At 40.1% G+C, this 25,760-nt stretch overlaps 1 protein-coding gene across 1 annotated transcript; it reads right to left on the minus strand.

Annotated features, from left to right (window-relative positions):
• Positions 1-2,288: 2,288 nt before the first annotated feature.
• On the minus strand, positions 2,289-25,751 carry LOC136446754 (protein phosphatase PTC7 homolog). The gene is made up of 6 exons (XM_066445303.1): positions 25,364-25,751; positions 16,724-16,903; positions 8,231-8,429; positions 7,703-7,826; positions 6,442-6,571; positions 2,289-5,647 (listed from the first exon to the last, which is right to left on the minus strand). Exons 1-6 carry the CDS (start codon positions 25,575-25,577, stop codon positions 5,589-5,591), a joined length of 906 nt encoding a protein of 301 aa, XP_066301400.1. The 5' UTR covers positions 25,578-25,751; the 3' UTR covers positions 2,289-5,588.
• Positions 25,752-25,760: the final 9 nt, after the last annotated feature.

Consider the following 25,760-nt stretch of genomic DNA (forward strand, 5'->3'; position numbering starts at 1 on the left):
TTTTTTTTTTTTTGTTTTTACATGGCAGTTCACAAATAGACACTTCAGACGCGTTGTATGTAACACAATGCAAGCGACACCGTTTATCGCGTTTTTAGGAAATTGTTACAAGTGCAACTTTTTCTAACAACAATGCACACCACAAAGTTTCGTTGTTTTTTCTAGAAGTTGTAATGATATAATTTTTGAATTTTATGTATCGTACACAGCAGACATACAATTTACATGATACATGTATAGTGTAGACTAGCTACGTATATACTTCATTCTGCCTTTCCTTGTATTGCATGCCTGGTGCTTCAAAGGCTGTGTTATTATAAAGGCAAGACAATAGTTCGTAATATCAAGGACATTTGGTAATATCCGTTATGTGGCGGTTCCAGAGGCAGCCACCTCTCAGAAAATCGTCCTGGTTGGGACACTTCTTAAGCACACTCTGGCAACGACACTACCTCGAACCTTCCCTCTACATGTCGTATTATGTATGTATTCGTGCGTTTCCTATATACTTCTTTGCGTTTTCACTCTTCATGATACGTTGCCAAATCCTTTAAATTTGCGTTCAGATACGCGAAGAAACAACAAATGTAACGTAACCGGGGTCACTTGCACTGCTCAGTCCGAAGCCGGTCTGCATAATGGGCCCGGGTAACACAAAACTGCAGAATTCAAACGCCTGGGGTCAACTATTTTATCTCCATGCTTTGTAAAGCTTATTCCGGCCGAAAATAGGAACCATGCGTCGCCAGTGACGTCACGTGCCGTCAGAGAGTGACGTTTTCCCTGCGAACTAGTGACGCCAGTGGCACATGACTGGTGATGACGTGGGGTATGCCGCTGGAATTCACAACAAGATAACGGACATGCGCTTTGGGGGAGGTCGGAACATGTTCTGTCAACTCAGCGAAGGATTACATTGAACATAGCGTCTTCCTGTCTATACTGTTGTTTGGTCATGAAGTGGTGTAGAAGGGCAATGGTGTAAATACATACGTATACCCCGGTACCTACCAAGGAGGTCTAAAATTCATTTTCAATTTCCTTGTACATGTACCTACTTTCGAGTGGCCACTGGTGATTTTGTGGTAAAGTAGTGTTTTCAATGATTTAGCTACCAACAATTTTCGTTCAGTTCCAAAGAGCGTATTAGTATATGTTACTCACAAAATTGTATGTTTCCTGTCATACAATTACTTTCAAACTAATTCAAAACTAATATATATATATACTTAGACTTAGTACCGTACGATATTTCCATATCATACCAAGGTTTAAATAGGAAGGAACCTCCTTGATCATCCCCACCTACATGTAACGTAACATGACCAGTTTACGTCCGATTTATTCAAGACGTTATTTATCTTAAAACCGCGCGGACAGAGCCAAATGTTTTACCCATGGGTAGAAATATCAGCTCTTCTAACAAGAAAATGCATGGTCTGTAAGTTTTTCTCCGCCTGTTTAACGCCGTACGAGCATATATTTATACTGGGGTATATGGTGTAGAATTGTGCTAGGCTAACCCTTTATCGTCCACCTCATTATTTTCCCTTCTAGCGCTATGCTTGAAGAACATTGACGGAAAAAAATACACAGTAACTGTCGAAAGTAGTCTATAGACAAATGACAGTAAAGTCACTATGTTTTGTCCGTCCGCTTGCCAGCCGCGATGGAAGAAAACAATTTTTGTATTGTGAATTTCCCCGAAATCGGCAGCACGTGGCGTTCACGTGATAAACGCATGGCCATGATGTTATGTCGTGCAAAAATGTATCATCTGAGCGGGGGTCGCTAGGTTGTATCAAACCTGGCAAGAGTTTCAAACCTCGAATCACCATGGATAGTCTGCATATCAAAGAAAGGTTTAACGTCAGCTACTTTTAAAAGATACTAGGTATCGTGTAAGTTAGAAAAACATGATGGAATACGCGGTGTCGAATTACATATGAAATGCGTCATGCATGACGCTTCCGTGCAACTGGTTCAGGAGCTTATTCTGTTATGTCGCTGGACGTAAACCCTTTTAAATGTTTTGTATAATAGAGAGAGATGGCTGAGGATCATACTTATGACGTTCTTTGTTTCTCATGAGAACAGGCTTTGGTATAATACACCGCGACATGTGGACATGACCCAATCTGGACGTTAACTACTCCCGCACGTAAATAGGTCATGTTACGTTAGGATGCTGGAGACTATGTGTATATTCAATATATTCGGAACTGATACTAGTGATAGTTCTCTAGTACATACTTGTTATCAATAATCCACAAGGACAACACAAAACATGACTATTCACAAAGTTTATTTACAAATCTCTGAATACACAAAAAAATGACAAGCTTCAATCTCCCTATACAGCACCGTTTTGTCAATGTTTGTTCAAGAGGGTCTTATCTTAACCTCCTTGGTTCGTCAGAGTAACTTATCTGCTTCTTCTACTGTCAGTACGGTTTATTACCTTGTGGTGGGAAGATTCAGAAATAATTACAACACAGCAAGGTAGATCCAAAGAAACTTGGTCAAAGCTGCACTTTGGAAAAAATCTTTCAGTTGGAACTGTTATCCATGGTGGCTTCAGAAATTTTCCTTTCAGCAAAACTGTACATGCCCGGAATAACTCGTGTAAAAATAAAATTTATGGGGTGGGAGATGGACCGACCATCTTGTTGACTGCACCACTGCACATTTTACACTGTAGTCATAATAGGTACAGTATTGCACTAAGCAAATCAGTATAACCTATGAACAAGTCGTCATAAATTTTGAATGCAGTATTTTACAAGCCGTATGCCCATGTACACAGCAACTTCCACATAACAGCATGACAATATGTGCTTGGGCCAGCCAAATATAAGTCTACTTGTTCAACAGAGTTACGTCTGCTTCTTTTGTGTGTGAAAAAGCATAACATCGGAAGTTTCTGCCCATCCACCTCTTTTTTCGACAGGAGTCCCCAACTAAGTTTTTGTTATTTTTCATTCCCACGTCCCAATTCTTTCACAAGAAAATCTGCTGAACAAGCTACATCATTTTGGCCTAATTCCTAGAAAAATCCATGCGGTCATCAAAAAATAGCAGAGATGTACAACAAGAGAAATACAGAAGACATAGGTTGTCCATCAAGCAGGCTTGCACACATGACAAATGTTAGGATGAAAACCACTAGCCTGGAGTCCAGCCTAGTTAGCTGTCGCACCCAACGTTGTCATCACCAATCAATTAAATGGTAACAGCGCCCAGTCTTGCTGGCGGTAGCGACATTGGGAGTGAAAGCTAACAAGGCTGGACTCCAGGCTAGAAAACCACAACAGTATGGCATCACTGGTACGGTAAGTACAGAGATCAGACAAGACAGGATGACAAGTGAAGTACATTTGACAAAAATCTACTCAATGCAGACACAACAAGAAATCACCATAACCACCGCTCCTTCTCTCTGCCTCAACATCAAGTAAGACCTTGTCACAAACTCAAGTCAACGTCTTTTCCCCCTCAAGTCATCCTTCATTTCCAAGACATTTGTGGAAATACGTAACCAGCTGGCTTCCTGGGGGACTAGGGTGTACCACTCTCTGCAGGGCATGCATTATAACAAGCCCTGCGGCGAAGATACGCCTGCATTTTGAGTCATTTCTACATCCACTGTCATCTTCAATGCCATCTCTGCTTATCATACACCAATCGCTTCATTCCAGAAAATAAACATAGGAAAAAGTACATTCAGGTATTCATGCATTCAACAAGGCTGTAGCTTCACAAAACATAACAAATGGGTTTTAGACAGGCTAAGTAACAAAGTGGAATATCTTCTTTCGAAGAGAAAAATTCTAAGGCATATTTTTGTGATACCTTCCTCACCACAAGTACATGTAGCTTACAGTTGCAAGTTTTGTAAACAGCTGAAATAACATTATGACAATATCTTCCTTGTCAAAAAGTCAAACCACCCCCCAAAAAACAACCTTGTTGCATGTGGAGTTCCTCACAAAGTGAGAAAAAAATCAACTTTGAAAAAGCACAAAGAACTAGCGTTACTGTTAGTACCAGTTAACATGAACAACTTCTTGGCACCTATAAGTATAACCTACAGCTTTGGCCCAGCTTTCACAAGTGATTTTCAAAAGCTTCAAACACTGGCTTTAACAGAGACTGTTCTATAATAACATGTACATGTACAAGAGAATCACAAAGGCAAACGTCTAACTTAGAAAAAGTTCAAATATTTGAGATTTCCCACATAACATCAATCTGGTGTAACATGGTCAACATGTTAGTACTAACCTAGGCACAGGTCTCTGTCCTCCTACACTTGCATTGTTAAGTTCCACCCTACCTTACAAGTTGATACAGTTATGTCCACATAAATATGTTCTTAAAGGTCTCTCAGTTCTTATTATTTACACCTTTAACATCAACAGCAGCTTGATACTTTGGTACTGTACAGTGCATATTTAGGTGACAGGTTTCCACTAAAACCTACATGTTTTTGTCACATTTTTTTTTTCATTCTTAAGCCCTTTCTACAGTGAAATGTTTCTACGGTGTTTCCTCTGCTATATTCAAAACTATACTTTCATGTCTATGGCCTTATGTTAGCTCACTAAAAAGCTACCCATAACAAACTACATGACATTCAATGACGAAAAGAAGTGGTCAATGATTTTGGTGCATTCCTCACATAGTCATTTTCTTCTCATATTTTTGTTTGTATCTTTAAAACATAAACAGATCTTTCATGAGAATGCCAACTCAAAAACATGACCCTTTAATCAAACAATGGAAATTAAAACTACCAGAGAAAAATACACAGGAGTAAGTACCTACATAAGCAAATAACACACACAGTCATGCAACAGCTACTCAATACTTTCTTATGTATGCCTCAATACACGGTTTAACTTCTTCAAATACTGTTTTAAGTTCCCAACACTTTTACAGACAAAACAGTGACTACTGGTACTGCCTTCTCATAACAACTCTGGCTTTGGCAACACAAACCATCCCTTCAGCTAGTACATAAACTGCCTGGTTTGCTTTCCAAGTTACATCCAAGAAGACATGCCAATACATTCACAGAAACCTTGTCTAAAAATATAAGGAAATACTTGAAAAAGATACCATTATGGTAAATAAACTTAGAATAACCAGTCCTTCATGTTTATATACAGACAATCAGCAAATGTACAGAAAATGCAGAAGATAGACACTGCAGGGTACAATCTGTAACACTTCCAAAGTTCATCAAACTCTACCCCCCTCCCACACCCATCTCAACAAGGTCAGTCAATGTCATCAAGCATGCCATCTACCAATCCACACAAATCTGATAAAGAACCTTCTCTCTCATTTAGATATCATACATGACAAGGCTTGTTTCGTTTTCAGTGACATTATTTTCTTGATGTGTTGTTGACTGTAGCCAGAAAGTGTTAGATCTACCTCCTACATTGTGGCAGACTGGAAATAAATTTCCAATGCACCAGGTGTTGGACAGATTTAATGGATGTACGTCATACAAGTAGATGGAACTTGGAAGAAGTGACTGATTTGACCAACTAAATATCCCCCCCCCCCCCATCTCCCTGTTAGTCCGCATACAGAGCGACCACCGACAGCAGCACCGTAATGTCGTCAGGTTTTCCTCCTGCAAAAGACGACAATAAAGAAAAGATATTGAGAAAACTAGCACAGCTTTTTTTCAACAATATTTGGTACCTTCTTCAGGGTGAAAATATCTATGCAAATGCTGGCTGGGAATGATAGTCTTGGATCCTTGCCATTACAATATCCTGTTCAAACATTTCACCAAGAGACACATTAAGGGAAGGGGCAAATATGTCTGGAATTCCCTAACAGCACTCAATCTATTGATAACAAGTCCTGAAGATCACCACACAGGAAAACATCAATTTGTACACACATGTAAAATCTGGGGGGCAGCCAAGATTAATGAGATCAAAACCATTCCCTAAGTCAACTGGGAACAGAGTTAATCCCAGGATTTTGAACAGAGCCTTTGATTACCAGTAAGAGGAACTAGTATCAAGGGCATATCTGTCAGTATTACAGGAGGATTATCTGTGATCTATCAGACGTCCACAATGATTTCCTTTCAGGGCTATAAGGAGATAAACCATTTGACCTCTGAGGCTTGTCAGTGCAACAGCTGCAAGATCAAGTTGCAAATGTCAAAGATGCAAAATGTTAACTGTTGTAGGTCAAGTTCATATGGAAAGCTTAGGGAGTCATGAGGGCTATATCAGGTACTAGTATTGATCAGTCAACAACAAATTTTTTCAATAATAAAAGAAAATTGTGCTTTTAAAAAAAATCACAAACTTTCTCAGGTAAAGGCTCTTACATTTAGATCTCAAAACAGCCCCCTCCCCTTATTTCTCAAATAGAGTAGCCCTATGAATTCCTAAAAAAACAACCAACCTTTGACATCTATCCCAGCATGCTGTGCTTCTGTGGCAAACGGCGACATGTACTCTGGGTCAAAAGCCAGCTCCTGCGCCTGCTCCGCCAGATTCTGCGCTGTTCGCTCGATGTTCTCATATTTGTGATCCTGAACGTACCAAGAAAATAAATCTCAGATGTTGGCAGATCCACTAAGTTTCTTATTTTTTGGTTATTTTCGTATGCAGCGATCCACAGAGTACATTTTAAGCAAAATGCAGAGAGATATTAATAGTTATACCTTTTAGACAACTTAAACATCATAATCATAAAGTACATTGTAAGTATGATACAACAAAGTGTAAGATCACATCACATCCTTATTGGTTTTCATCCAGCATATGGTCTCATAAATTATTTGTCTTACATACATACATGTATTCTACCTACACACCATCTCAGGCACAAGTAACATAGATATGTGTCACGTATGTTTTGTGGGTGGAAAAACTGGTATCTTTCTAGCTTCCTGTCACTGCGTTATAGTTGTCGTCTGCTTTTATACTACAGAATACAGAATCTGAGGTAACTTTAAAGGTTTGGCATCAAAGTGTGGATATCAAAACGTATTACATGGTTGGAGTTGTTCATGTGCAGTATGGTACAAACTTATCTTTGCCAAGATATTCTGAACAAATATATCTACACCGATGTACGATATCTAATGGATATAAATATATCATACACCAATGTACGATATCTAATGGATACTTACTGAGCAAATCTAGAGAGAAACCCTCTTTCTATCAACCTCAGTAATCTGCCTAAATCACAGCTGACAGTGACAGATACTGGGCTGGTACCATGAGAGGCACAGCACTAAGAGTAATTACATTTCCGCAGCAACCAATCAGAGCTAACTCAATATGCCAATCCCTTGGTTCTAATTTTAGATGTAACAGCCACTTCTTTGGCACGATTGTGAGCCAAACTGATTGTGATTGGCACCTTATACAGGATTCAAATGATGATAAATGCAATTCAAAGCTGCTCATTTCGGCCTCGCTTCTTACTGTAAAGTGCTGATGATTTTCAAGACAATCTTTTACATATCTTGTTGAGCTATAGAGATAATTACTTTTACATTCTGTTAACTTAACATTGGAAATCATATCAAGAAACAGTAGAGCTAAGATGAATGCAAGAGTGAGTGAGTGAGTGAGTGAGTGAGTGAGTGAGTGAGTGAGTGAGTGAGTGAGTGAGTCAGTGAGTGAGTGAGCAGGTGAGACATTAGACTCACCCTAAGTTTTGATAATTCCTTTAAAACCATTGAGTCTGACAGGTTGTCAAACAGGCCATCTGTTGCCGTGACGATGAGATCCCCCTCCTCCACCAGGAAGGTCATGAAGCCAGCTGCCTCTGGGCTGAGGAGGGAAACAACAGACCCTGTCAACAAACTTCAGTCTTCAAATCTACAAGTATAACATGTGCAAGTCTACAGGTTTGTCAACACATATCAAACAAGCCTTCAAAAGACATCTTTGCACACCAATCTAAGAAGATTCTGTAGTTAAGAAGGGCTACCATTATCCACAACAACTGCCTGTTATGTTGAAAGCTTGGGCTCACTATGAAGACTTTTTTATGAGTTTATACAAGATCTGCTATCAAACCACAACATCTACGACAAGTACGTCTGACCTTTGCGAGATGGAGAAAAACAGACAATAAACCGGATACTGAGTGAGTTGAGAATGGCTCTCAGTTTATAAGAAGAGCATGTATGTACAATTCAACATAGTTTTAAGGGAAATTTTGAACCACCAACCTGTCACTGAGCACCAAACCATCCTCCCGTGGAGATGCTAATGACAACTGGAAGGGGGTGTTGAAGTAATGCTGCTGCTCTTCTGATCTATGTACAATTTCTCCTTTCCTCACCACCATGAACCCTGAGTCACCTAGGTTTGCAGAATACAGTGTTCTGCTGGGGCGGTCCAGGATTAGGACACATGCTGTACTGCTACCTGTGAGGAGAAAGTACAGACTGATCAGCATCAGATAAACTTTAACACTACAGTCAAACCTGCCTATAGCGGTCACTCAAGGGACTGGCCAAAATCGACCGCTATGGACAGGTGGCCGCTCTATAGAAACGGTTGATTTTGACCACGAGCAATAAGTGCCACACTGAGAAACATTTATTCACATACTATACATGTACAGTGTACAGGTCAAACTTGGTCTACCGACCACTTCCACAAGACGACGATCGCCGCGCGCTCAAGATGACTGCTTTCGGTCGGTCTTGATTTTTCCACAAGCATATTATTAAAGTCCAAGTCGATCCATCGGTCCGCCCCCAAACCGGAGCACATGCGACTTAAAATGTTGCCGAAGACAACCGTGTCATTTTCAATTGCGCGGTGACATTATTTATCGGCAAAAAATTGCGGAATATCACGGTAAGATCAGCCTGTTTGGGTTGGATTCCTCGTGGACAGGGGGAAAAACAAAATGGCGCCTGAGGTCATAGGATCATTGGGATAGTCTACTGTAATGTAGGTGTGGATTATGATTTTACTCTACGTTTAAATAGTACAATATGTAAACTCATTTTGTCAAAGAAGTTCATTGAATGAAAAAAACACATAAACAAAGAATTGATGACTTTAAAACCTTTTTGTAGAGGATAAAAGGCGTCTGTATAATTTATAACAAACTGCTCGCCCATGCTACTACCAGTGAAGTAACCCAAGTAAACAAAGCGTCGGCAACATGTACCGCACGCAAGAGGCTCTCTTTGTCTACAAGTTTCTGGCGTCTTAGCGGTTTTGGAAATTCAAAACCCTCACCAGGGGCAAAATAAAACCATAGGCAACATTTTCATGGGTAACACTGCTATAAAAAAAAGCATAATGACAATATTTTTCTGCCGAGATTTGAAAGAAATCTTGCGGCGACCATGCGCCGGGACCGTTATTGGCAGTGTTTCCAGACCCGTGGGACCGAAAACCGTGTGGCCGCGACCGCGTTGGACAGTGACCGCTATAGACGAATTCTTAATGCTTACGTGAATGGGAAAAATCCAAGGGACCGACAAAAAGTGACCACTATGGGCAGGTGGCCGCTATGCAAAGGTGACCGCTAATACAGGTTTGACTGTATTTCAAAGTTTTTCTTCTCATCTACTGCTCCCAAAGTCACATTGATTATCTATATCATAAGGACCATAAAATAAATGAACAGAAATCAATAAAATAAATAAGCAGATGACAATGAAGTTAACGATCCCAAAACAATAAAATAAATCAGCAAAGATCATTAAAATGGACATGACTAAAGGAAATTTTGTAGATTGTCCAACTTTATTTATTTTTCAACAGCAAAGGAACACACATGCAGGTGTTACTATAACATCAAATCTCCTAATTCCAGGTGCTCTAAACCACCACATTAAAAAAACGCAGTGAATTTAAAGTGATTTACTGTTGCAGCATCAGTAATCCCCAATAATCCCTGATAAAGCAGTTAATACATCCATCAGACAGCCTTGAGCCTAGTCTGTATAATGCAAACTCCAGCTGTCCGGAGGTTTCTCTCCCCTCCCCGCTTGGGTTGCGAGGCGGTTACAGGGCGGCGAGCGGTCACAGGAGGCTTGATTGAATTCAGGCTATCTTGAGCCCGGCTTAATAACACTGTTTCTTTAATATGAGGTATTAGAGTATCCGACCGCATCAAGAGAGTTGACATTATGACAGTGTGATAGATCATGATTTAGGTCGAAGACTAGACTTGAAGTTAAACCTTTTCAAGTTAAAGGCTATCATGCAATGCATCTCAAAACCTGCCTTTCACTGTCAAGCTGAAAACTAGAAGAGAAAGGAATATTGATGGTAAAAAAGACTGCCAAAGACAGTGCAATGAGTACATTGTCTGGCCTTTTGTCCAGAATCAGAAGATTGTTTGTGTATAATGAAATACCCCTGGTACTCTATGACCTGTATGATAAATGACTTTTCCAGAGGGAAGCTGGAGATGATAGGATTTTTCTAAGTAGTCCCATGTCAGGTCCAGGGAGAGACAGCTTCATCTTCCTTAAAATGTGCCCTACACAAATCAACTACGTCTTGAGAGACAAGATTAACTTAAGAGACAGTTAAGGATCACAGGGATAGTGTCCAGATATCGTCTAAAGTCAAGTTGGTTATCCAAGGTTAGAATCTGAAATTGAATCTTAGATTTCGTGGGAATGAATTCTTGAATGATTGCCCTCCCCATAAATCTTGGTTATCACTCAAGGTTTAAAATACTTCTTAAAGTCAGGTTGCCCAATGAGTAACCTCAGCCGAAAGCTAGGTTGCCCATGAACATGACAGGTTGTGGTATGTCCCTAACCATGCCCGAAGGAAGAAACCTCTAGATTTAGAAAAAAAGTTGGCCCACTTTGGCACACTAAGACTCAGGGTATTTCGAACCCTGTTAGTACTGTACCATTTCTGCTTTTACACCAACTTCTTTGAAATTTGATGTGGTAGGTACATGTAGCTAACACCGGTGCTAACACCAGTACTAACACGGAGTATGATCAAAGTGGTATCCATTGAGACACACGACATGAACCACTGACTGCACTTTGTGGGCACTCTGTGTAAAGTGGACCCAAGGTGTTGGCTTGATGGTCCAACTGTTCATTTGTCAACCTCAGTGGCCAGTGAAAGCTCTCCAAAAGTGTGAAGTACTTCATCAACTTCAAGTAAGAGTGCTTTTTTCTGTGCCAGGACTGGCCCAGGAGGAGTGTGTTTTTATCCTCACAGTTTCGTTTGTATCTCTCTGGACAGGATAGTTTGTCAATGGCAATCACTGAATATTTAAAAACCCAGTAATGGCTTTGCAAAAATGTTTTGTAAGTATATAGACCAGTGAGAGGTAAGTTTCTTGAATGACAATTGCAACCTAATGAGATCAAATTACCTCTCCTTTTTCCTTGACATACACAGACTTGGCCTAACAGAAATTGCTATTTTCAGTATTTGTTATAATTGAGCACCCTGGCTGACACTGTCAACATTAGAGATTGCTGAGTCGTCGACAACGTTTGCACACTATTTGGGACCATTTCAGACTGCTTTGCAACCATCTTGTAATCAACTAATACTAGTAGCTTTACTCTGTTTATTTTTCCATACATACATGGTCATTGGTTAATAATGCATTAGCCTTCAGGGCACTATTGTGTATTGTTGTCACTATGAATAATGTATTGCCATGATGAATGGTTTTGTTTCATTACTGAATGAGCATTAGTGCCCTACTTTCTTCCAAGACAGACATGCTAAGTCCATTAACAGTCTGTTGTCTACATGTACATGCAGTCGGTACATGTTCCTTCTCCAGACAGTTGGGACTAAAGATCTTTTAATGAAATGTATCTAAAAAAAAAATTTTAAAAATCAACATGGGCTCCAAAACAATGAGTGGGACGGAAAAAATCTAAATCTGGAGACAGCCTGGGTCGTTAGGAATAGAAATGAAAACGGGGAGTAAGAGTCTTACTCCCCGTTTTCATTTCTATTCCTAACGACCCAGGCTGTCTCCAGATTTAGATTGTCTTAGACAATCTAAAAAGAACGCATCTCAATCCAGTATGGTGTTCTCCCAATGGCCGAAACCAGGGACAAGCCCCATGTACAGACGAAGCCACTTAATTGCACCCCGGATAAACGCACCTTCCATTTAATTGCACCAAATCCCAAAATCCCAAACCGGTTCCCATTCAGTGCATTGTTAGTGACTCCGCATATCTGCACCACGCATTGTCACCAATGCCGGATAACTGCACCAAAATTTTGCAAAAATCCTCGACAAGTTGACATTAAAGGTGCGCTAAAAATCGGCAAACGCTGTACAAATGAGCCGATACCTGCCGGTGTAAAGGCGCAATACTGCCAATATGTTTAAAACTGTTTTGAGTAACAAAAGAAGGCCGTCTCCATTGACAGTCACGTTGATAGGAATTGTATGGGAGGTCCCGGGCGGGTCGCGGGGCGTGTTTTATTTGTGCTAGTGTTTCTGACTAACAATACACCCCTCGTCCATGGTGGTGCGGTCCAGCTGGGCATTTCGCATAATTGCACCAGCCGGATAATTGCACCAAAAACGCTGACAAATGGGTGGTGCAGTTAAGCGGATTCTACTGTACATGTGTATATGGTACACACTCAGGTTCAATGTATGGGGGAAATTCCTCTACTCCTTCTGTGAGTAACGGTACAAACACAATGTTCAGTAAACGGCTTACAACATCCAGTCCAAAAGACTGAAACCCCTTAAGGCTTACTGCCATTTGCAGGCATGGCAAAAGGTCGGGGATTCAAACTTTTCACCTTCCAGTCCAAAAACAGACACACTAACCCCTGAACTGTCAACACCACATTTCAACAACCATTCCTGACTGTGCCCAGAACCTTTGGTATATCCACATATAGTCAATGCTCTAAAGGCAAGACCATGTAGTACACCTCATATAAGGTGGTCTTAGATTCCCCAGTCACTTTTCTCTATTAATGCTGGATGTTTCGATGTTAATGGCAAATGTCAATGTCAAGGTTAATGGTATATTTCAGAGCCAATTGTATGTCTCAATGTTGATGGAACATTTCAATGCAAATTGTGTATTTCACTGTTACTTCTATGTTTCAATCTTTATGGTACGTTTCAAGGTCAATGGTATCTTCAATGTTACCAGTAAATGGGCTTGCACCCAGAGGCAATTTACTGACTGGGATCGTCATAATTGTGATACTGCAAATACCACAACAAGTGTGCCAAATGTCATGAAACCATGCTGCCTCTGATTCTGAGCATGTCCTAATTTCTGCGAAATACCTTTCATGAAATTGACATCCATACTGGTTTTAACTTATTCTCTTTTCAGCTGCTTTAATTTAGTGGGGCTAAATTAGAGTGAATTGACAGTGCAAGCAAACTGACAATGTTTTCTGATTACTCAAAACACTTATCTGGAGGAACTTTGCTGGTATCATTCTACATTTGTCTACCATATGAACTTGGCACAAACTTGTAACGTTGGGTAACATAAATTCGGGATTTTTCCGATAATGGTTGACTGAAATCAATCTAGCAGAACAATAAACCATCCTTTTTTTCTATTATTCTGTCAGTATCATGTACTATCTTTGCACTAATCATACATATGGTAGATTTTGTCTCTAGTCGTGCTGACACCATAATATTTAAACTTGAAACTACCGTCCGCCGCACGCACAATGACGGTGCTGTCGGACAGGGGGGCACATTAATTCGGGAGAGAAGATTCGTCTTGAATATCTTACCGCTAATCACATTTTATACAGCAGCTATTCGTTCCATCCTTGGCCTGAGGAGAGTGCTATGGATATAGACGTGTCCAAGTAAAAAAAATACACGAAAACACGAAATGGTAATACTTGACTATGTCCATGTGTTTCTGCTTGTGCTAAGAGCAAACTTTGAGGAAAATATCGCCATCAGTCCACTATCACACACAACATTTAGACAAAAAAGTGTTCCTCGCAAACGTTTGTCGTCTGCCGAATAGCAGGATTCTGGGTAACGAATATGGCGGCGGGAAAATTCACCGTAGTGCCGTAGCCATTGGTTGTAGCATTGAAGAGGCGTTTTGATGATTAATCACACTTAGAGTCCAGTTGTAGGTTAGCAAAAGAGATTCTTATAAGTTGTATTGTAAATAATTGTGTTTAGCAGGAAGCGGATGTGACATTTGTCTTATAAACCAGCGAACAACTATGTACAGTCAAACCTGCCTAGGCGACCACCTTTTCAACGCGACCACCTGGCCATGGCGACCGCTTTTTCTCGGTCCCGAAAATTTTCCCCATAGGCGCAAGCATTAAGCTGCCTGCCCAAGGCGACCACCCGTCCAACGCGACCGCGACCGCCACGAATTGGGACCGCACAGAGCACAATCCCTGCCCATGGCGGTCGCCAAATTTTCAAGCGTGTGGTGACATCGGATCATTTTGCTGTCGGATTTCACGGAAATGTTTTCATGACTTTAAAGGACAAAAATAAGATCAAAAATATATGGAATAGCAATGTTATACCATCGATTCCTCCATGAAGTGTTTTAATAAAAAGTTCCCCCTATAAACATTGTAAAGACAAATGTTTGTGATGTTGTTGTGCCTATCGAAATCTTATTGTTTAACGTGAACTCAGTTCCGTTTAAACTCAACTTTCAAAACGAATACGTAGTGCATGGCGTCAAAAAGTCAGATTTCACAGAAATTACTATATATTTCTTGTATTTTCAACAAAAATGTGTCTGTATCTTGCTAAATTCCGCCGAAAAATGACTTCGCGGCGGGCAAAACATCAGGCGAGAAATGTTGTTCCTTGGTCCCGACGCCATCTTGGATTTCGGGCGGCCCGGATTTGGCGTACCGCTGACCTTTGTAAAACACGATCATTTTGTGTATGAACATTTACGAATACTCTAGTTATTGGTGAAATCAAAATTCTTATTTTCTTTTTATTTCCATGAATCTCACAAACCTTTATTGGACGCTGTGCGTTCTGCTGCACTGACTTACCCTTTGATGCGGTGGCACAGAGCTGGCACGAAATCACACCGTTAACGCGTTCCGTTTTCACCTTTAGTTGTCAGATCGAAAAATTTTGGACCCTTTCATCCAGCGGTCGGCGACCCAAAAAAGGCTGGGACCAGCAGGCGTTTTCTAGGGATCTGTCTTAGGCCTTAAAACTTCGATGATGTGCGTGTGTGTGTGTACTATTCAATGTAACGTGTGAATGCGGGAGGGCGCTGCGAGATCATCGAGGCAACCATCGTTTTATAGTCAAAATTATGACGAAAATTTGTACACGATGTAGCGCGCTAGCGGTATACAATTATTACATCGATAACGGAAAATGTAATTTTTGTAGGATCTTTCTGTCAATGAGAATTGAACCTGGTGAGGGTCATGCTGTCTAAATTCACATAATTTTTTCATCATTTACGTACTGTATTTGAAAACCTCGACCTGGAAACATGTGAGTGGAATCCTCTTCATGGCGACCACCTGTCCATCGCGACCGTTTTTGCTCGGTCCGCCGGGTGGTCGCCTTGGGCAGGTTTGACTGTACATATAATTCTCCCACGAAGCCCTCAGACTGTGACAATAAGGGACGGAGAGTTTTTGACGTAGCCAACTTCTAATGCATGGTTATCGAAGCTTTTCAGACAGTGTTCTGAATGCGTTAGTCTGTCAAGTTTGCATTTCTAGCGGTATTACTGATGTTGCATCTAGCACATACCCCTAAACACCCCATTTTCGAAAAATCCCGAATTTAAGTACCCCGCGAATTTATGTTACCCAACGTTACCTGTAGGGATTATCATTGTTCACACGGCTGCCATATATCCCCCACTGCTCACTTTTTTGGAACAGTCCAAGTCACCATGGAAGAATACTACACTTGTTATTGCAACTTTGTTGGCATGTTGGCATGTTCGTTTGACAGCTGTTGTAGTATGTCTGAAATAACTATGACATAATTCCTAGCAGGACATTGACTGGAGTGACCTATGCTATGGTATCCCCCCCCCCCCCCAACCAGTGACATAGATACTCTACATTGTGAAATGTTCACTGTGGTTTTAAGTTTGCAGTTTTCGTCATGACCTTTCACCATGAACCCTTCACACTGTGAATAATGACTTCCACTACTTCACAACAGTAGTTTCAACAGCGAACCTGAAACAACATGCCTTAACAGAGCAGTGTGGAAAGTCCACTCACTGTGGTTTCTGACCTTGCCTCTTGATACAGAGGTTGGGACTTGTGTAAAACTGTGGAATTTCCCCCAGTACAATGAACCGGTATAAACTGTACTTAGCGTCTGTCTTCTCTGTCACAACCAGTGGAAAAATAGCTCGTCAGTGAGCTAGACTGGTTCAAAATCACTTTCACTTTCTTTTTTCAACAGCTCTTCTCCCCTCTTACCGCAAAGTCCAGCAAACATAAAAAATATCAACCTTGACCTTTGTCTTACCAACACCTACCCACGTACCAAATATCATCATAATCCATGCAGAGGTTCTTGAGTTATGCTGACTACAAAAATCCGGAAACACAAACACACACAGACAGGCAGACAGACAGACACAGAGGCACATCCAAAACAATATCTCCATTTTTCATGGAGATAACAATTCTATAGTACATGTAACATATATTCCCTAGATGTCAGATGTTCACAGCCAAACCAGAAGAGGCTTCTTTGTCACCGTACTCACCTACAATTGGACCTTTACTTTCTAATAATTCGTAATAGCTGGCTGCGATGAGTCCGATGGGTAACGCGGGTTTGAAGCGTCCTGCTTGTACTAGTCTTTCACATGTCTTCATTAATGAACTTGAGAAGAGAGAAGGATCCACCCCATAGTCTCTCCATCCTCCAACACCATCAGCTACCCCTGCAAGTAATCAATAATGGAACAGTTCAGTATCATGTATCATAGCAAATAATTATGTTACAGAACTACATGCATCTACAATTTATATATTGTGTCTAACATCTTGACATTATCATATATCACACAGAGCAAAATTTCTCGTTTGCTTACCAATACCTACATGTATAACAAGTTAACAGAAAATTTCACAAAATCACAATTCATCAATACCTGCTAACAGTAGTAACACCTTTGTTGCTACATATACACATCTTTAAGAGATAACGGATTCTTGATTCAATAGTCTACAAGAAAGTACAATTTAAGACCGGATTCTTCTCAAATCTTCCTTATCTTCATATCTGCTTCTCTATCTCAATCCATGATACACGTGAAGTTAAACCATAGTCCTTGGTACATTAATAAACTGTTAAGTACAGACTTTTAAATTATTCAAGAACATCGCACCAATGTTGGCCTATATAACAGTTTAGAGACACTGCATCGTAAAATATGCCATACCACTTTTATGGTACTAATGATATATTCCTTGTCACTACAAAGTCATAACCCACTTTAATTGCATAATCAGCACAGAACATTACTTGGGACATTATGCCAAAGGTGACTTTCAACCCACAGGCCCCAGAAGCCTACAGTATGAATAATAATGAACACAAAGGCATGCATAACTGGTTCTAACCGGTCCCAGGAGAGACAAGGGAACATGATTGTATTCTGTAAAAATGAAAGTGTGTCTTTGAATCTAATGTACTGTGTCTCAGCATCTCTACTTTCATATGTCATCTTCAATATTACATATATCATATATTACAACTGACATTTACATTTTCCTATTAGAAATCAAAAACAAATAGAAAATTTATAGAGAGAAGAAAAGGGGGTCTTCTGACTCCCATTGTACATGTACAATAAATCTAGTAGACTCTATTGCCCCACCTTCCCTTATACTAGTAGTAAGTTGTACACCTTCGTCAAAATGCACCAATATTTAAGGAACAAATAAGCCGCCACGCCCAGCAGAAGCCACACTCTTATTATTAGTCTTAATTTTCTAGGCTAAAATAATCCCTTTGATGGACAACCAGGGTTAGTCTACTTTCTCTCTTTTGCCTTTTTTACATTTTCATCAACCACGTTTCTTGTGAAAATCATTTTCTGAATATAAGTGACTCTTTTAGTAATGGCATAGAAGTTTGTCATATTTTTGCACCCCTCTCCATATACATTGTTTCTGTATTTTCAACAGACATAATAGCCCCCTGTGACTAACCAGCTAGACCCTTTTATCAATAATTTATGAAATACAAAATACCAGATTAGCTGTAATGCCAAGGGATTTATAAGAATGATGTATAGTCTGTGTATGTGACCCTCTATCTCCACTACCCTGGAACATTTTAACCCCTCGCTAACAGATTAAAGCAAAACACAACAATCAAGAAACCTTAGACACCCAAAAGGTTAGGTTTATTTTGTATCGATGAGCAGACCACGTCTACAGGTAACAATAGGCGACGCTGTGCAAAACAATGGTTTATGGATCGTTTTCATCTGCAAACTCAGCAGTTGGGGCATATCTGTTGCAAAAGTTTTGTTTGTGGGCGTTATCAATGCCCGTTTTTGTTTACTAGGTAAAGTTTTTGGGTCAGGGGTTGCAGACGTTGGGGCACTGTGTATTACATGTATAGCTCAGCTAACAACTTTACGTTGCCCATTTTTTTTTAGGGAAAAGGGTTAAGTCGAATTATCTAGAACAAAGGCTAGCCTGATCAAATCACGCTTATAAGTTATACCGGCCTGCCTAACAATAACATCCACCACCCCTTGCAGCCTTGGACAGCAGACTTTGCTTTACACAGACTAGACATAGAGCATTACGAACAATATAACACTTTTCTTGCTGACACCTGCTGTTCACAGTACAACTGTGGGTACATAACTGGGCCCATAGCAGTAAGAAAGGTAACTGAAATCACACTACTGAGACTAAACACGATTCTATCATAAATTGAACCTCACCACTTCCAGAATACCATCTGGGTCTCTGTGAGGAAATGGAACATGCACTGATCCATAAAAGCCACTCTTGTATATCCAGGCCTACTAAAAGGTTTATGAAATGATGGAAATGCACCAGTCCAATGATTTTATCACTTAAGTTAAGTTCTCAAATCTTGTTATCATAAAACTATGCGCCCCGTCCTCATCCAATATTTGCCAGGGAATATCCTGTAAGCTTCTTAGTCTTTTCAGAAAATTGCTAGCATTAATAATATTGTCTGGATCCAAATAGAATTGCTTCTTTTATTTTCAAAAGATAATAAGACTAGATGCTTGTATCAGCGGTAGGGCAGGCAGTGAAGCCGGGTTAATGGAAAAGCCAATTCGTGACGCTCTGATGGACCACCAAATTCAAGGCCCAACTTCAATTCCATCTCAGTAAACCCGGTATCACTGACATGAGGTGCCCTTCAGTCCTCCTCAAGGATAAAAAGGGCTTGTGATACATACAGATGAAATGCGTTCTAATTGAAGATACATGTAGATATTTCAAGTAGTTAATTTCCTATAAATGTATGTACATGTACAGTACAATGCACTTTGAAATGTATCTTACAGAAAAGTGCCTTCACACTTAATGGTTTCTAGTATGTCACAGAAAATTATCTAAATGTAGCTCATGTACAAATCATAAAAAAAATTTGATTCCAAAATTCGCATCATCAGAGGAAATTACAGACCATTTGGACTTAAAAAGCTACATATATCCTTCTGTCTACGTCTGACTGAACAGGCACCAAACCAGTTCCCAGCCTAGCCAATAAACCTCAAGGTCTCCTCGTCCTTACTGACGGGTTCAATGTCCTCATAAAGAGCACTGGATGTGACTAGAATTTTCTAGTTTGCAACTGTGAACAAGTACTAGTATATGTATCATCCAGTCCTTCACAATTTATCACCAGTACTCCAATATAGATCTCTATGATTCTCAGGGTTATACATGTATGCTTGGTACAGATCACCAACAAAGCACTATCATCACAAAAATAGAAAGTCATAAGAACAAGGGTTGGCAACCTAATATAAATCAAGTCCTGAGTTCAGCTAAAAAGATCCCTGGCAAATATCAAGTGCAAGATCACTTTACACGGTTGATAGCTGGTGTTTTTCTGGAACATACCCCATGAAACCTGAACTGACTTTAACTGTCCTCAGCTGCATGAAGCGTTCACATGAAGGTTGACAGAAAAAGGTTAATGTCATACTATTGCTAAGGGGAAAAACACATTGCGGTCAACCAGAAATAACTGCACAGATACTACTCCCACATCCTTTTCAGTCAGGTATACAGGTACACTGTCAGAGATGCTTACATGCAGTGTTTCCGCCAGACCGCGACTGAGAGGCCGTCCACTTGGGGAGGGCCGTACCGCGAAAATTAATTAACCGTACCGCGAAAATTAATTGACCAGGAAAAGCAACTGAATGTTGTGATCAGAAAAAAACTTTTTTAATTTTTCAAAATCAATTTGTTACGAAGGTCGCTATAATACTGCTTCAATCGTCACAAAATGCGATCTATATTGACCAGAAACGCCTGAAGTGTGAAGGGGTTTTCCCGCCCTGTGGTCACGTGACATCTTGCCGTCAACCAATCAGAGCACAGATTCAATGACGCGACCCAATCAGCGCTTAGAACCTTGCATATCAATGAGCTTAAAAACATGGCGGACGGCCCGGGACGGGGCAGGTTGCGACTCGACTTATGTGAATTCATAGCGACAAAAACGATTTATCTACGGTACATTTGGAGAATTTTCACGGAAAAACATTCAAAGGAATATATATTGTGTCGAATACGGTCAGAAATGATGGCGAATCGCGGCAAATCACGACGTAGAGGCTGAAATGCACGGGCGAAATTCTTGGTTTGTTTACGTTTTTCCTTGTTTTCTTCGATGACTTTCTTCGATTGAGTCTTGAAAAACGAGTTTTTAATGAGATCACCGTATGCCAAAGGCACCGACATCGATTCTTCGCAAGCTTAACAATAGCAACAAACAAAAGAGTGTGAATGTCCAACGATATAGAGCGTCCCCACGCCCGCAGTAACAAAGAAAAACAAAGAAATTATGCCGACCTCTCGCATTTTTTCCCCGATTTCTCGGTATTTAGTTTGTCTTTTTTTTAAAGAGGACGGCCTATGTCTGAGTTCAGGCCGTCCAAAGCGACATAAGGCCGTCATTTGACGGGAAGACGCCCCTCTGGCGGAAACACTGCTTACATGAACAATGAATTTGCTGCGTAACCTCTCAGTCTCACCTAAGGCTTTAAGTATAACATTTTACTGTTGAATGCAACAAAAGGCAGAAAATTACACATGGATTTCAGATAATGAGTCATGGGATAATATTTCAGTGAGGGTGACAGTTTTATTTTTGACTACAGGGGTTGGGGGTAAATTCAATGATCTTGAGTTGGCATCTTGGGTTACTGTACCTCCTTTAACTGACAAGAAAGTAGATTACCGAAAAACATTCATTGGGTCAAGATTAAAAGGTCACATTCTTAGGATGATACAGGACTATCGAATCACTAGACAGTGGAAAACCTTTAGCCTGTGTAACGCAAACTCCGCTGCCAGGGAGTTTTACGATACTACTCAATCTTTGTTCATCCAACAGGACGGGACGTATCAGTCAGCACCTAATAATTTTTCATTCTTATGAATATGAGGGTGCTCAGTGACTTTAGGTACTGGAGTGAAAACATCTGTCTGTGACGAGATTCAAAAGGGTTGCATGGCCGCATTGATAACACGTCGGTAATACTGAGTAATACACAAGTATCTTGGCTCCTTTATTTCTAAAAAGAGTCAACCAGTCCAAAAAGCTGGACAGCTATTTACGTATATGCATTTAGGAAGCTTAAGTTACTTTGAGTATTTGGCAAATCTTGTAACTGTGCTCTATCTATGCTCTTGTTGGTATGTGCCCTAGTTTTTAATGGATAAAAGATAAGTGAAGAGCTTATACAAAACATGTACATAGACTGTGACATAGGGATTAATTTCTGTTTTGTTCCCAAGTCTAGCTCCTTTAAATTCCTGAGATGGCCTGTCTTTAAAATTAAATAGTGATCATGGCCCTTGAGCACTAAATACAGCGAGATAAATAATACACAGAAATGGTCACTGAAACCATCACTTCTGCTTGGAAATGAACTTATCTATCTGGTGACCCAGAAAAGACTGCTGCATTCTGGCGACTTGAGGCTACATCTAGCCAGCATCAATCATCAGCTGTTATTTATAGAACTGGCAAAGTAACTAGAGTTCAAAACACAATAAACCAATGAGTCAATGACGTTTGAAAACAGCAATGTACATCATGTACACAAATATGCTCTTCATGATCAATACATCTCTTGTCCTTTAGAGAGATTCCTCACAAACGTTAACATGTTCACATGAGTACCAAATAAGAGCCAACATTTCATAATATTTGCCCTGAGAAGTGATATTCCAGTTTCAAGACATCAAGCTATAGAAAACACTACCTGGAAAGCAACAAGTCCAGAGTACATGTTAATAAGTAGATCAGTTGTACTTGACAACGTGAGAAAATTTGACTGACATTTGGAATGTGCCCTTCAGCAGTGTCCTCTGGCCAAATATTACTCTGGTGTGTGTAATACAGTCTGAGGTCACGACCCCATAGGAAATCATTCTGGGGTCAGGACTGCCTGATACTATTATGGTTTTACTGCAAATTTGGGAGAAAGGCCATTAGGGAAAAGACTTATGGCCACTTATGTGACAGTGTTACTAGGTCATTACTATCACCATCAGCCCTGTCCCTTCTATCAGGCATATCTATAACACAACAAATGCTTCTTCACTTACTGACAGAAAGCTACCAGTAATTACTTGTAACAGACATTACCACTGTACTACAGGTGTGTTTCTAAGCACAGTTAGCCATGAGACCACACTGAAAACATGTATTCGTATGTTATGAATAAAAACAGATATTTTGCTGTCAACATTTGTGTTTTTATATAATTATATTCAATAAAAATCATGTAGAGTCCATTCCAAGTCACCGCATTCCATGTCATAATTTAGAACTATTTTCAAGTTATTGTTATTATTTATGTAAGAGATTTGATACTTTTGAAATATTTTGAATGTGATTTCAACTTTATAAATATTTCTTAAGTTTTCTACAACTTAAGAAATATTTATGATGTAGAATATGATATTTACAATGGTTTCTAAATAATGGTAACAGCATTCTACCATTATTTACAATTATTTACAATTTCTTACCATTTTCTACCATTATTTGTAACATCTCTATCATTGTCTATAAATAGGTCAGAGGGCTGGGAAGAAAGTAATTCACACATCCTTACGAAGTTTAGGGAAGAATGCTTTCCACAAAGGACCCAACAGTGTCCTGCAGTGAAGTCTAAAGATGTACAAAGGCAGACAGAAGGGCCAGATTAGCACCTACTTTTATGGGGGCAATCACCATTCTACCATTGTTAACCATTTTCTACCATTTTCTGTTAATATTTCTAAAAGTTAAATAATCACATAGACGTTTAGAAATTATTACAAATAAAGAGGTTTTTGTACAGTTACTTTCCTAATATTTCTAAATTATCTAATCAAATTCAAATAAATTCATATTTTTGTATTTGATCTTTTAGAAAAATTTAGAACTATTGTTAGCCAGATGTTCTTTTATAAGAAATTTTTCAAAATGATTACAAAATTATTATAAAACCCTCGCGGTGACTCGGAATGGACTCTAAGGCATCCTAGAAAATGGGGAATCAAAATACCATAGAAATAAGTAAGATCATAATCTAACTGTAAGCAAGATGATAATCTAACTTTCTGACCTAACAATAGGTCTAGAAGCAGACATTGTATATTTTGAAGGACAAGGGTGTGTTCATCTACTACAGATGGTTTTGGAACATGACTTCTGTGGAATCAGGTGATCTTCCATTAGTAGAAGAATCTCCATGTCTCTGGTTGCTTCAAGCAATACATTTGGGAATGTCACTGTCTGGAAATGGTCCTGCATTGTCTGGGACAGTGGCCAACTTTAGGCAGACATACATGTATGTAAAAGGCAGTTCACCAACCAACCCTTCACGATCAAGGAAGATTAGAGTTCCCGAGGTAGCACTCGCCAAAAACAATTTATACTGACACATAAGCACTATCTGATCTCTTTCATTAGTCTTTGGTAAGAGCCACAAAGAGTTATGATACCTACATAGACCACGGCACACCATACAACATTCTACAGTTACATAGGGACACAACACAGTATCCATTGAGGTGAAAACACTGCTCAGTACCAATTTGGTGTCATGACATAGACCTTGCAGTTTGTTGAAATTGTATAACTGTTTCAGAAAGGCTGTTTGCTAATTCTGCACCTTTTGTTTAGCCTGCAAAATTTGTCGAGATTTTTTTCAGTGACTTAACAACTTTCTTTCTGCAAAATGAATACTTTGAGCTATGATGAATTGATGCTAACTATATCTTTGATACCTGTTGTCCTAGTCTATTTTTTCAATCATGCAGTATCAAACTTCAAGCTTATCTGCCTTTGTGTGGGGACTGACCTATTGTGTGCCCCAAAATCTGCATTTCATTATGCTCACCATGCCTAAAACCTGCCTGGCTGCCTTGTGTATACAAAACAACAGACCATAAAAACACTGCATTCTTTTTCATTTCGAGGAAAGCTATGCATGGTTATGGGACCATGTCTCCATAAAGACCTGACTCAGCACTTTGTAGCCCTCTGGTAGGTCATCATACCAAATGTGGGCCAGTTTGGCCCTTATTGACCTGTCCTTACAGGACAAGCGGGGGTCTGATAATAAATCAGGGCCTGACAGGGGCAAGAAATCACAGGGAAATGGGGACAGGTGGACTTTTGACCTTCCAAAAATCCTATGACCTCTGTGTAGTATTTGATTGTTTAGAGACACATTCTAGGGAGATTTTGATAGATTTGTCGCTGATATCGATCACAAACGTTGTAGTTTGTCTATAACAACAACCCATTGTGGATTTCTCAAGCAAAACAGACAACGAGACGTCCCAAAGTGCCCCAAATCCATGTTGTTCTCGGTTGTTTGGAAACAACTCCCATCTAATCTAAAGTAAAAGTGTCCCTATCTGTACATACTTTGCTTTCATGTGACCACTTCTTTAGTTAGCGTGGAGACCATACTGGTGTTGACAAGGACTTCCGTGGTGTAAACTAGTACAAAAGTCAACAAAACATCACCTACACGTGCAAGAGCACATTACCTAACCGGCCCGTGGGAATTTAAACCGGAAGGTGATTATGCACAGCCCCACGAGGATTTCCCCGCGCGAGCGTCCTTTGTTTAACTCTCAAATGTACAAAGGGTACTTACCTAAGACATCTACGTTTTTATATCTTGCTATAAAGTAGGCATCGTCGCCGAAAAGTCCCTTCTTGTGTATTGAATTGTTGAAGTCTTTGGAAAATCCTTGTGCGGTTGAAACCAGGCACAAGTCTCGTTTTCTCTTCGTTCGCAGATCCTGAGTGGTGGCGGGGGAAAGTAGAGCTCTTGTCAGCATGCGACCGTACACGATCACCGACTGCATGCTTCTGTGGCTTCCTGACCGTCTTCACATACCTTGAACCACCCCGATGGACGCAACTCGTCGCCGAATGAAGGACAAAACTCGGTCACAAAGTCCCGGGTCCCTCCGGTTGTGACTGCATTTTCAGCGACGCCATCTTGACCAGAGCACTGCGCATGACGGGTTTCCCGTGACGTCATGTAT

This window comes from Branchiostoma lanceolatum, chromosome 1 (assembly GCF_035083965.1).
Source record: "Branchiostoma lanceolatum isolate klBraLanc5 chromosome 1, klBraLanc5.hap2, whole genome shotgun sequence".
Classification (NCBI taxonomy): Eukaryota; Metazoa; Chordata; class Leptocardii; order Amphioxiformes; family Branchiostomatidae; genus Branchiostoma; species Branchiostoma lanceolatum.

Coding starts and splice junctions, on each gene's coding strand:
- LOC136446754 (XM_066445303.1), bottom strand. CDS start 25,577: ATGCAGTCGGTGATCGTGTACGGTCGCATGCTGACAAGAGCTCTACTT. Junction 8,430..16,723: donor AAGTAAAGGTCCAATTGTAG/GTGAGTACGGTG, acceptor TTCTCCTCACAG/GTAGCAGTACAGCATGTGTC. Junction 5,648..6,441: donor TGCTGGGATAGATGTCAAAG/GTTGGTTGTTTT, acceptor CGTCTTTTGCAG/GAGGAAAACCTGACGACATT.